At 36.9% G+C, this 13,648-nt stretch overlaps 1 protein-coding gene across 13 annotated transcripts in view; it reads left to right on the forward strand.

The window, feature by feature from the left end:
* The window catches only part of Wdr62 (WD repeat domain 62), a 66,191-nt gene that overhangs the window by 42,583 nt on the left and 9,960 nt on the right, over positions 1-13,648 (forward strand). For 10 of the 13 annotated variants that reach the window (XM_070283474.1, XM_070283473.1, XM_070283477.1 and 7 more), the window contains 3 exons: positions 10,012-10,103; positions 12,904-13,147; positions 13,222-13,431. In XM_070283474.1, the coding sequence (XP_070139575.1) occupies positions 10,012-10,103; positions 12,904-13,147; positions 13,222-13,431 (546 nt within the window). Of the gene's footprint in view, positions 1-4,915; positions 5,739-10,011; positions 10,104-12,903; positions 13,148-13,221; positions 13,432-13,648 lie in introns of those variants that run through there. The other 3 variants (XM_070283476.1, XM_070283479.1, XM_070283480.1) reach the window with 2 other exon arrangements.

The raw sequence follows: 13,648 nt of genomic DNA on the forward strand, positions 1-13,648 counted from the left end.
CACTTTTCGCTTGGGTGTACACGCCTGTACATATATATTTTTCTTTACATTTGCTGCAGGTTGTCAAATTGTAGCAATTTGGTTAAGTGCGTTGCAACCGCTGCGGCTCCTGAGATTTTTTTTTAAATTTTTTTTCGCTTGGCATATGGACTCTGTCTCTCTTCTGCCCCTTGAAAACCGAACGTAACTCATATGTCTGTGGGCGTCTCTCGTCGGCTCAATTTGAAACGCATTTTTTTCGAGTGGTTTTCACAACAACAACCACAAACATGTTGAACTCCTCTGCAGCATTTAGCAGTACATAAAAATGAAGCACAACAGCAAGAGGGGAAAAAAATGGAATATATAAAAATTCACCACTCTCTATATAATTAAATCTTTAAATGCATTTTGTGACCACACGAAATTGATAATTTTTTTTTGGTTTTGGGAATTATGTAATCAATATCTTGAATGGGGCCATCCAGTTGTAATGGGTTAAGTGTTGGCTGGGAAATTGATATTCAAAAGCCATAAGAAAACGGCCACAAATGAAGTGAGATAATGAGGGTTAAGATGAGCAGGTCAATATGGTCATGGTTGGTAACCTGAGATGAATGATTTCACGATGATATATATACGGATTATAAAAGGCAAATGTAGTCAAAATCAATTCAATTTGGTAATATTTACAAGGGGGAGTGCTACCTGAATAAATTGAAAAAGTAAAGTAAAAACATATTATTTAATATTATTAATAATATAGTTCGAGTTAATGAGAAGTGGGGAAATATTAGGCATAAATTAATGAGAAAAGAAAGTCTCATTTACTTAGAAATTTCATGAGAACAAATTCTACTATCAAAACCAAAAATTCCCCCACATCTACCCATAGTAATAGACCACTAAAAGCCACGCATTACCATACCATCATCTTCAATTTAAGCCAGCAGCATTCACTTAGCCATTCAAATCACAGATTTGTCTGTCAATTAAATGAGGCTTACAGCAAAAGCGTTTTAAGCTCCATCTCGGAAGTTGTGCCATATAATTAACACTTATAATCGACCGAAATAAAAAGAGACTTTCAACTCTATAGCCTCTCTCTCTCTCTGTCTTTGCTCTGAACTCTCGAATTACTTGCACAAATAGCAATCATTAGACAAATTGCGCGGCCATTACAAAGTGCACTACGTGCCACCAACAGCCGGCAATAAAAGCAGAGACAACAACAGGCCCGAAAAAGCCTCTTAACTAACACTAATGCTTGATTAAACTTTCAAATCAACTAAAGCCGCCGAAGATGCAGTATCCGACATTTCCCCTCCAGCCGAGACACTCCCCCTTTTTTTTTTTTAGTTTTTTGGAGTTTAAAATTCAAGAGGCCGACAAGCTGGCAGCATCTTTCATCAACTTTGACACCCCAGAGTAACCTGGCCCCTAAAATATTTTCTTCCTACTTTCCATGCGCTCTTTTTCCCCGTTTTTCTTTTTCGGTTGGGTTGGAACGTTTTCCGCCTTGCAAAATTTATGGCCAGATTTTCCCAGAGTTTCCAAAGCAAGCGCCGAGAGCCATCACGCTTGTCACGTAGTTCAAGTGGTGCGCCAGTAAATTGCAACGCTTTATTATTGAATTATGTTTCATATTTTATTTAACTATTTCTCGCCGCTATTTTCCCGCAACACCCCACATCATTAGACAGCGATTTGGCCGTTGCTTTATGGGTTTATTGAATTCGAATTAATTGTGGAACACGCCGTTTGATGGTCGTCAGGATTGCAGTCTATTGCTGCAAATCTGTGCAATTAATCAAAAATTGTCGGCTTCGGCGTGATTGGCGTAGATAGCCGAGATCTGTACAGATTTTTGAGCTTACCTCATCGCGAGCTTTTTTAATACGACCTGCCGAGAGTGATATTGACAGATTGACAAACTGCGCATGCGCCACACCAGATTCGATTGAGTGGGTTTATTGGAGCGCTGATTGAACCGATCGACAGATGGGATTGAAATGTTGAGCGGTTTTTGGAGTGATCGATCGTTTGGCTTGGGTATTATAGAGTGAGATGTGAATTAAGTGTTGTATTTGCAAATATTTTGCAGATTAAAATGCAATCTGAGAACGGTAGAAGATTGAGGAAGAAATACTTAACTTTATGCTCTCCTTTAAATATTTCTAATTAACCCTTAAATAATAAACGTTATTCTTATTGTGGAGCCTACTTTAGGTAACTGATTTTAAATTCCCAGCAGTAATATATTTCTATTTCCTTTAATACAATCTCAACCATCAGGCCAATTAGGTAATTGTTATAAACAATTTAAACTAATAACTCCCTATCCTCCCTGGGGCTGTCTTGTCTTTAACCCACAAAGAACCGATAGATCTAATCTGCGACGCCCAGAACGAACAATGTGCCAATAAATCATAATAATTATTGATTATATAGTTGTTGCCCACACAAATCAAATCGAACAAAGGCTTCATTTCCAGCATTGGTCAGGCTCGAACAAAAGTAATTCGATTGGTAATTTGCATTACAAAAACTATTTGAAAATTGTACAATTGTACGTAGAGTACAATCCGAAAATGACAATGAGGCAAAAAAGGTATTTTAATTACAAAGAGCAAGAAGGCGGGAAGGCAAAGGCAGGCGATAAATAGCTCGCTGCCGTAGTGACTGTGAATGGATAGTTTGTAATTCCAGTGCAGAGTCCAGCCATTTTTCACGGCACAAATCAAAGTAAAAGAGGCAGTCAAGTGGCACAGCAGCAAGCACCAACAGATGCACTAAGAAAAAAAATTAGGGATATCTTCAACAAAGTTTTATTACCTTAACTAGGATTATATTTTAAAACTATAAATATCTAGTGAGTTTTTAAATTATATTTTATTGAAAAGCTTGAAGGAGTATTATTAGTAAACGACTTAAAGATTGGTTAAAAAAATACTCAGCAATTAAAACTAAAAAAATATAGATTTCTTCCCACTTAAAAGCCATATTTTTTTTACTGTGTAACTGCTAGTAGCAACAGCAGCAGAAACAATGAGCAGTCTGCATTCATTTGAATATGCGGCGCATGCAGGCGGACCCACAGATGCCTCCTGCACCCCCGGGAAACCCCCTGAATGCCCCCCCGTGAAAAACCTCTCTTTCCGTCACCATCTATATCTATCTGCCTAGCATCTGTCAGAGCAAGTCGCCTGTAACTTTCCCCCATAAACAAGCAGTGAACTGCGACTTGGCCATGGCACAAGATAAAGAAATTGGCTGCACATTTTCGGATCACATGGGACTATATATACAGAGAAGAGGGGAATAATAAAAGGTGTCTGTCAACTATATTTTTTTTTTTCAGTGTGTTTTCCTTTTCTTTGTTTGTTTGTTTGTTTGTCAATCTGTCGGTCGCCGGTGCAGTGCGTTTCGAGCTTGAATTTTTTTTTGGATCGGTTTTAGTTTGGTTTTTCAGCCTCTGTCTGTCTTTTTTTCCCCTCCTCCTCTGATGCCTGATTATTTCACTTGATTTGTGTTATGCAAATTGATTTTCTTTTCTCTCGTCTCTGTTGTTGTTTGCCGAGTGTGTGTCTTGTGTGTTTGTGTGCTTAGTGAGTTGTTTATGGAAAGGTAGCTACCTTTTTGATTGGCCTTTGTGCAATAGTTAAGCTTATGATTGCACTTGAATCAAAATTCACGAAGCCAATAGTTTATTTGTGGCGACAGATGATAAGAGAGTGTGTGGGGTTCAGTTTAACAGATTGTTTACCTTATGTTATTGATTTTAATAATATTTGGTGAGTTTAAATCAAATTTGTTAGGTTTTTAGAATTGTTGGTAAAAGAAAGAAAAGCCAGTTTTAGTTTATTATAATGTTTTAAAATATCTTAAAGCTGTAACAAATGTTTAAAGTGTGATCGATGATCTGATTTATAATTTAATTCATTTAATTTACTTGAATTAAGTATCTAATATATATTTCCAGTTCAATTCAATTGTAAAGCCAATTGTCATAACTCATAAACTACAATAATTCGCATATTTTTTGAATTTTCTGCATAAATTTAGTGCAAAATTCTATGGCTTTATTTAGCCATTGCCACAGTGACGACTGCATCTTGACCAAAAGAGCAGCCCAAACAAACAATGCAGTCGTCTATCTGTATCTGCATCTATATCTGCATTTGTATCTGCATCTGTATCCGCAGCTAACTATCTGCGATGGATAATGGTAAATGGGTTCCACATGGCTGAACCGATACACTCTCATTGTAATCTCGGTTTCTACTGTTGATTTGCCTAATTTCGGTTTAGGAGCTCTTGGAGGGCGCAGCGTGGACGAACGCCCACGATTCCGTAATTCCGTATGGAAAACGCTACCATTTACGATTTGCCCCGCCGAGAATTTATTGCAATCGGTGGGCAGTGCAGACAGACCAGACCGTTCAGATGCTATAATAACTTTCCACTGGCCGGCCAATTGCTGAATATTAAATAATTAAAGCAATCGGATCGTGGGTGCCAAAAGTAGCGGCCATTGATTAATTGTTTTAGCGTGTTTTAGGCTCAAAACCAACCCCATTTCTATAATAAGTTGCAGCGTTTCTGAGGTAGTTTTGCTTTATTATTCGCGTGCTAGAACAGCGATCGCTATTTTGGAGCTCGGGGCCAAACGTGTTTCGCCGTCTCTTTGGTGGAATATGCAAATTAATGAGCGGTCGAGCCAAGAGCTTGAGGTTGCGCGAATGGGGATTGAGTATCTAACAGATACGTGTGCGTGTCGCTCAAATACTCAATCGGACAGGTCTCGAACGAGCGTTTGTTTTCCTCTCCTTCTCACATATCTCTCGCCATATCTCAAGCTCTCTCAATATCATCGGCGTCGTGGTAGCTCTGAAATCGCTGAAATCTCGCCAGTTTCATTTGAGCCGCGCTAAAAAACGATACGCGACAACGGCTGACACAAAAAAAAATACAACAAATAACGATAATAACAACAACGGAAAAATAAATATAAAAATCCAACAAACAAACGACCAGCAATTTTTTGAATAATTATAAGGCAACGTTTTGGTTGTCGTAAAAAGAAATTAGCAAGCAAGCCAGCGAAAAACGTGCAACGAATACGTGCAAAAATACACCCAAGGAAATTTTGGGAAAAAATTTAAAATAATTATAATAGTTGTGTGTGAAAAGTGGTGGTAAAATATAAGTCGGCGAAACGAAAGAGCTGAGATAAAATAGAAGCCGCAACGAATTTTCAATAAAACGGCACTGAAAGATACAACGAACCAACCCGAACAGCAGTCACAAAAAAGAACAACCAACACGACCTTGACAAAGTCGCAGATACAAAAACAAAACAAGACAAATGCTACAAAGACTAGTCATAAAGAAAGAGCCGAAAAGCAACGAATAAACTGTACATGAAGCAGTTATATACAAGCCGAAAACCCGAGAATATAAAGTATTATTTAAAGTGTATTATTAATTATAAACGAAATCACTACGCCCCCAAAAAAAAAACAATTACGAATTTATAGCCTTTAGGTTTTTGTTTAGTGGGCGTCTGTGTCTCAAATGTGCCATAAAATAAATAAAGATAACGAAGAAGCCAGAGATTCGCAATTAACCAAATAAGTGTACGTACGAGGAATGCTTTGGCTGTCCTCAAGGACGAGCGAAAAGATTGTGAAATGTTCGCCCCCCGAAACTCGTCGCCAGTTGCCATTTATGGCAAGGAGGATGTGGCCGCCTATGAGGTAAAGGTCGTCCACTTACCACTTACCACTTACCAAGACGGAACGGAATCGATTCCACCAACAAACCGACTCAACTTTCATTTGCCTCGGTTAGAAAGCAAAGCCAGCTCAAGCGAGTTCTTGCCGGCTTTCCACCACACACCATTTCCACTTTTGCATATTGGCCAGAGCAGCACATCCGTTTGGGATTTGGCTGTGGATATGGATATGGCTATAATCACATATATATATCCACGGTACAGATTTCTACCCACTCGGACTCTACCGTTTCATGATTCATTTCGCTGCGGGCTTTTGTCTCCGCACTTGTAATGGATTTTTGTGGTTATTTTTTTCTCCGGCATAAATATTCTATTTGAGCTTGGATTGCTGCTGCCTGCCCCGGGGTAATTATAGGCAATTAGCTAATGTCGGCAGCTTCTAACAGTTGCAGGAATCTCAATTGAATATGCCAAGGAAAGAGTTGCGTTTTAGATTTAGCAAAAAAATCACAAAAAGTTCGCCTTTATTCGATTTTTGTTCTATTGAAAATTTCTTGGCTTTGGCTTGGATTTTTGGCTTGTTTTCATAGTCATAAAAATGTGGCTCACGTAAGCGCCTTCAAGATACAAACGTATCTGGAAGGTATATTGAGCTGCTATTTATATCTACAGTGTGACTTCTACAGAGAGAAAAGATGACTTTAAAGATAAAGCTAAAATGTATTACTAAGACAGAGATGAAGGAAAGAATCTATAGACAATTTAATTTATTTAGCAAATTGTGTTTATATTTTATTCTCAATACAAACTAAAATCTATTTAGTTACTACCCTTGACTACATTGTACTGAACCTGCACTGTAATTTTCCTTCTTCTCGTTTTATTTATTTTATTTTTTTTTGCATTGTTATGAGGGCCATGTACGTTAAGCCGATGAAAGCCAATTGGAAATGCACAAAACGTGTTACGGGCAACCGAATAACAAAACAAAAACATAGAAGCATACAAACAATATTCTATTTGCTAACAAAAAACACAGAAAAAATGTGCAGACCACAAGCCAAAAAGTCAACATAAGTCTAATTAATATTCATTTAATAAAGCCACACTCAAAAGTCTTTGACTTATCGGCATTTCAATAATTCATGCCCGAATTATGCAAGAAATTCTTAATGGAAATCTTTTCCTGCTCGGCTATTTATTTATTGATTAAACTGGTAGGCAATTAAGACTTGCCTTTGTTTAAGGCGCCAGCTGGGTTTTGGCTGCTGGAGTGTAACCAAACTAATAATTTGCGGCATGCCATGTTTTCCCCGGAGGAGCAGAGGCAGAGTCTTGATTGGAGTAAATATAATTATAATTATTTATGAACATGTTCAATTATAAATATTAATAAAGTAATGCAGAGAGATGGAACCCCATTTAGTTGTAGCTACAACTTAATTTCCTCATTTTGCAGTCTGGTTTCGGTTCTCACTGAAGAAGGCTTTCAATTTGCATAAATTTCTGTATTCTTTCTGAGGCCTGAATTTATTCGTGATTTCTGGTGGCCTTAAGATATACATTTTCATTGCGTGATTTTCGGTTGACACCTGTCTGCTGGAAATATTTGAGCTTATTTGTGGCCTTTTTCGCTCGAATTGTGGGCAGCAGAAATCCGTAAATACTGTGGGTTGGGTATTTAGAATTTGGCCAACAATTGCAGCCAACAGCTGCGTGCATTGAACCTGGCCAAAACGATAAACAGAGGCTCTGGTGCCGCAGTGACTGAGTGACTCGATCATTAAGTCGGAAATTTCATTAACAAAGTCCGGGCATTGGGCCAAAAGCCACTTGACCGAAAAGTGATTTGCCTCGGGGGCCAAAAAAACTCCCTCCACCGCCGCCGTCGCTTCTTGGCCAATTTACTGTTTGTCTGGTCATGGCCAAGATTTCGTCACCCGACGGGCAGCCAGTGGTGCCGGGCGTTAAATAATAATTAATTATCAGTTAACTGCCGCATCTGTCACACAAAATGGAAATTTGAGTATCGAAGTTATTTTTCTCCGCTGGACATAAATTTCGCTACTACACCAAATAGGTAACCAAAGAATGTGGCTTTGTTTGGGCTAGTTTTTTTGTGCGCAGCCTTTGTATTTGGCAACTCCCAAATTAAGCTTTGATGAATGGCGTGTGTTGACTTCCGTTTGAACAGCACAACAAAAAAATACATAAAATTGGTAAATGTGTAAAATAAATGGAATACAAAATATAGGTACCTTCGGACTACCTACGGCAGCTGTTTATAAAAAATAAATTTAAAAGAAATACATATTCCATGACAGGGGAATTTTTGAACAAAGCTTGATTGATTTTTCTTTGTTTAATACTTAAAAAAACATCCACAGAACAATAGAAAAATAAACTACATATTTTTTGTTTGATATAAGCAAATAAATCGGGAAAGTTGTTAAAATAATATGAATTTATATCAGTTAAATTAACACTAGTAAACGTAAAAAAAAGGCATATAAAAACATAACAAATTAATGAAACTCAACGAATCTTGTATCCATTTAAATTCCCATTTTATAGCTACTATTTTCTAATAAATAAATAAATCTCTTCAAATTAAAACTACAAAAATTCCATTAGTTTTTTTCTACAGCAGAAGCTCTGCCTAATTATCATTTCAAAACGAATTAAGTCCCAGCAGTTGCAATCAAAGCTCACGGATTTGGTTGCGCATACGCCCCGTAATTGCTCCCTCGATCTCGCTCCCACTCCATCACCCTCTCTCTCTCTCTCTCTCACTCTCTCGAATTTTTATAATTTTCTAGTCAAACGAAATCGATTCCAGTTGGTCATGATTCGGGGGAAGCTTTGATTATCATTTTTCAGTCATGGTTAGCATATTTTCATTGTTGCCATATTTTAGTCATGCTCAGAAAATTTGTTTACAATTTCACGGCAAAAATTGTTGTCATTAAAAATGCAAATATGCGGGAGGGGAACAAGAGATAGAGCACCTACTTAGAGAGAGAGACAGCAGAGATCGGAAACCGGTTCCATAGATCGACCTTATGCATTAAAATATAGATTTTAAAGGCTGCTGCTGCGTTGGTGTCGCTTGATATTCGCTTAAGTGAAACAAGCCAATAAAATAATTCTCGTAGTAAACAAACGCTGGCTGGAAGTCAGTCTCTTTCGGTTCTCCCTCGTTTTTAATTCTCGCCTGCGCCACTTGGCTTTTGTATATTTTTGAGATGATCTCAGCTGGAATGTATTCGGTTACTTTGTATCTCAGAGTCCGTCCGAGCTTGCGATTTGGATTTGCGACGCAGAAATAATCAAGCATCTTTTGGATGCTCTTTGCATGCCAAAGTTGACAGAAGTTGTCTCGCGGTTCGCCCACTGTTTGGTTCTGATTTACGTCCGTCTATATATCGATATTGCCAATGCGGTAGTGCGGCTCAAACACACACTTTGTTGACTTGCACTTCCTCTTCACTTTGCTGTTTATTGTTGTTTACTGTGGAAAAGGCACCTGTTCTATACACCTAATTGTTTTAGTTTTGTTTTTATGGCTTTTTTTCTTATTAATAACTCATGGGTTAGTTGCTTGGGCAAGATCAAGGTGAAGCTCAAGTAAGGCGTAACGAGCGGCTTGTGAATACAAAGAGCAATATTTATTTAAGGCTTTAATGAATGAAATCATTAGGGTTCTTTGGGTAACAAGCTATTGTGCAGGTTTTTAATGTTTTTTGAACGTGTTTAAATATAAATTTACTAAAAGTTTTAAAGGAAATGTAATGATTTATATTTATTTAAAGCTGTGAAATAAATTTCCTCTTTTTTACTTAGTTCTACATTAATTTATCTTATATTTTATGATGCTTTCTCCATATGTTTTGTAATTAATTTAAATTTTTTTATAAACACAATAAACTGCCAGCTTTCACCCCTTGTGGGGAAATATAAAAATCCGCCATAGCTTGTCAATATATATGCCATAAATGAAAAACGTACAGCAATCATTGGAAAATCATGTTAACATGCTGAGGCAATTTCTGTTGTTTATGTTTATGTAAATGGCAAAAGGCTGGGCTCCATATGTAAACACACGGCAACGACATGATAAATGTGCGAATTGTGTGCGTTAACAATTCACACAGCAAGTTATCCTCGTTTAGTTTTTTATTTTCTTAGGCAAATATTATGAACGATGACCTTGCTGGAAGTAAAACACGAAATAAGCTGACATGATGTAATATCTAATGGCATGATATTCTTTTTCTTTTTTTTTCTTGCAGATAAAACTCAAAAAAGTCCTGGGCCTGACTGTGTGCAGCAATGCGGCTTTGGATGTGTCCCCAGTCAGCGGCCTGCTGGCCTATCCAGCTGGGTAAGTTCCATATACACACTATATACTATATATACCTGGTTTATATATCAAGCTGTGTCGGCAAAAGGAAACCATCACAAGAGTCATGTTGTGGGATCCCATTTCTGTTAAAGTTTCTGCTTTAAGCCTGCCCCCGAAAATAAATCGCAATGAAAATCGTTGATTAAATCTCTTCTCAACTGTCACACATGGCTGAGTTTTTCCATCTCGTCGCCAGAAAATATGACTGAAAATTCGTGACAGCTGAGAGAGGAAATGGTAGTGGAAAAAATGTGACATAATGTCAGCTACTTGCACATTTAATGTTGAATGCAAGTGCCTGATGATTTGCATATGCCACGGAATATTTACTTTGGTGCTTACCCGGCGTATACGTAATAAGCTTAAGGATTATAATTATCATTATCAATGACAGATTGTTTAAACGAAAGCAACAGGAAATGTTTATATTCAATGATGGTTGTCAAGTGAAAATCCAAGTTAATTTTCAATTTATTTTATCCTTTTGAATATTTTCTGACACTTTTAAATCCCGTTTCTTTATCCTGCCAACATTTCAATGAAAGCGAATTAAGCCAAGGAACTCTACTAATTATGTGCATTAACAAAAAGTGCATATTTACGCTAGCACTGCACAGCAAAAGTTTCCTTCTTTTTTGTATTATTTTATTCTTGGCTCACACACATGTGTGTGCAAAGGCCATTTGTAGGCATGAATAAATAGCAAATGCTGGTGAGAGTTTTTTTCAGGCTTGATAACGAGCATTAAATGCACTTCAATGGAAATCAAGAGTTCAAAAAGATTTTAAAACATTTAAGAGAGAAGAATAATTGCACAAAGTAATTATATAAATTTTTATAAACCCATTTAATTTCTTCACATAATTTTTAAAAGAATAATAAACCCTCTACCAAATTCCACTATACCCCATCTGAAAGTGTATAACCCTAAGTGAAAGATGTGGGCGTGATGCGCTCATTAACCGAGCAACAGTAGCAACAACTGAAAATGAAACCGGGAGGAGGCAGCTTAATAATGAGCTTTGCAGGCAGTTGGCTTCTGGCACCAGAGGGTTAAGCGGAGGCACGGAACTACTGGTTGAAGGTGGCGGGGCGGAAAGAAGCTGGCAGACTGGCAAAGGAAATGAAACTGAACTGGGCAGGACCTACATCCTTGGGCATTTTAAATGCGAAGCAAACTGCCTGTCTTGGTCAAGGACGTCCTTAAATGGTTTGGGACCAGCAGTTATATGCGATGGAGTGGGCGGAAACTGTTTACATGCTTGGCTATAACTGCTGACAATGACAATGCAATGAATTTGGGGATCGTGACTAAAAGTTAAGAACCATAAAAAGTCGGGCATACAATAATAATTCGATATAATATGAAGATGTGTGAGAAGAGATTATATACATAATAAGCAGTCTTATTAAACATTTTAAAGTTATATCGCTACAAGAATTTATAATTATAAAAATTTCGTATAAAAATAAATAGAATCAATATAAATTTCGTAGTATTTGTATGTTTTTTTACGTTTTCTTTAATCAGTAAAATTCTATATATATTTTGTGTGTCGATAAAAGCCTTTGAAAGAAACATAAAGTTTCGTTCGTAGAATTAAATCTCATTCTCAGAATTGTATTTAACTTGGCATTGAATCACTTGAATCACCACAGAAACCAGATATTCTTTGAAATATTAACAAAAAACCAATAACAAATTGCCAACATTTGGTTAAGCAATAACAGTTGTGATTCTTATTATTTTTTTTTCTTGAACAATTTAACAAATTGATTTGAGTAGAAAACAAGAAAGAAAGCTAACTTTGGCCAGCCAAAGTTTGTATACCCTTGCAGGTAACAATTAAAATATATCAAAACTAAGCCAAAAATGCATTAATTTCGATTCGGAAAGCAGTTTTGTGTTAGTTTTCATTAATTTATAAAAACTTCATACCAAATTTAAAATTTTAAGAAATAAAAATTTTTTGCCATTTTTGCTAATTTTAATGATGTAACCCCTTATCAAATTTCGCAAAAATGGCCAAAAAATCGATTTCTTCCGGACATGTCTAGAAAGATTCCCCTGTTGATGCTGATCAAGAATATATATACTTTATAGGGTCGAAAATGATTCCTTGACTTAGAAAACTATTATTTTATATTATAAAATCTGATTTTATATATTAAAAAACTTCATAATTTTTTTAAATTAAAAATATCATAACTCGGCCAAAAGAGCATTCATTTTAAATCGGAAAACTGTTCTGTGCAAGATTTTCTACAGTTAATAAATCTGCATACTTCATTTAAAAATGTAGAAAATTCAATTTTTTATCAAGATCAAAAATTTTAATGATGTTACCCCTTATAAAATTTTTCAAAAATGGCCAAAAAATCGATTTCTTCCGGACATGTCTAGAAAGATTCGCATGTTTATGCTGATCAAGAATATATATACTTTATAGGGTCGGAAACGTCTCCTTCACTGCGTTGCAAACTTCTGACTGAAATTATAATACCCTGAAAGGGTATAAAAACATGTAGCTTGCAAATTGCTAATTATTATTTGAATTTCCATTTATAAATAAATTACAAGGGTAAATATTTAGTTAAATAACCTTTTTCATTGTAAGTAATGACTTAAAAGATAATACATATATGGAAGGGTTAAAATAAATTCCCTTTTCAGTGTTAAACAATTACAAATGCTTTTAATTTTAAATAGGAAATAGGAAATTAAACCTTACCTTTTACCTTTTAACTTATTCCACGTTTTTTTCTGTACTTCTTTTAGCTGCACCGTGGTGCTATTCAATGCCAAGCGCCAGACACAGGCCTACCTGGTCAACACCTCCCGCAAAGCATTCACATCCGTGGCCTTTTCGCGCTGCGGGCGCTACGTGGCCACCGGCGAATGTGGCATAAATCCGGCCATTAAGGTCTGGGAGCTGGAGACTCCCAACGGCAGTCTGGAGCACTGCAGCGGCGGCAGTGTGGTGGCGGAATTCGTGGACCACAAATATGCCGTCACCTGTGTGGTGAGTCCTGGATTAAAAAGAACACCTTGAATTTCCTTAATTAATTAATTATATTTATTATAATTTTATTGCAGGCCTTTTCGCCCACGGGCAAGTACCTGGTATCAGTGGGCTCGCAGCACGACATGATTGTCAATGTGTTTGATTGGCGGGCCAACCTCAAGATGGCCTCGAATAAGATCAGCTCCAAGGTGGCCGCAGTTTGTTTCTCCGAAGACGGTGGCTACTTTGTGACCGTGGGCAATCGCCATGTCAAATACTGGTATTTGGAAGGTGGCAGAAAGGTGAGTCCTTGCCTAATATGAAATTAATTAGGAGAGCCAGTTAGCTTTTGGGTAAAGGAAATGCTCAGTCTTTTTATGATTCTCATAAATAAATTGTAGGAATATATCCCAGAATTTATTTGAGAATTTTAAATGCCGAAAACGCTTTGCTCTTGTGCATATTTTATGAAATACTTTCCTCTGAAGGTCAGGGCTAATGGTTTAACCCACTCCCTCT

The sequence above is a fragment of the Drosophila kikkawai genome, chromosome 2L, assembly GCF_030179895.1.
Source record: "Drosophila kikkawai strain 14028-0561.14 chromosome 2L, DkikHiC1v2, whole genome shotgun sequence".
NCBI classification, from domain to species: Eukaryota; Metazoa; Arthropoda; class Insecta; order Diptera; family Drosophilidae; genus Drosophila; species Drosophila kikkawai.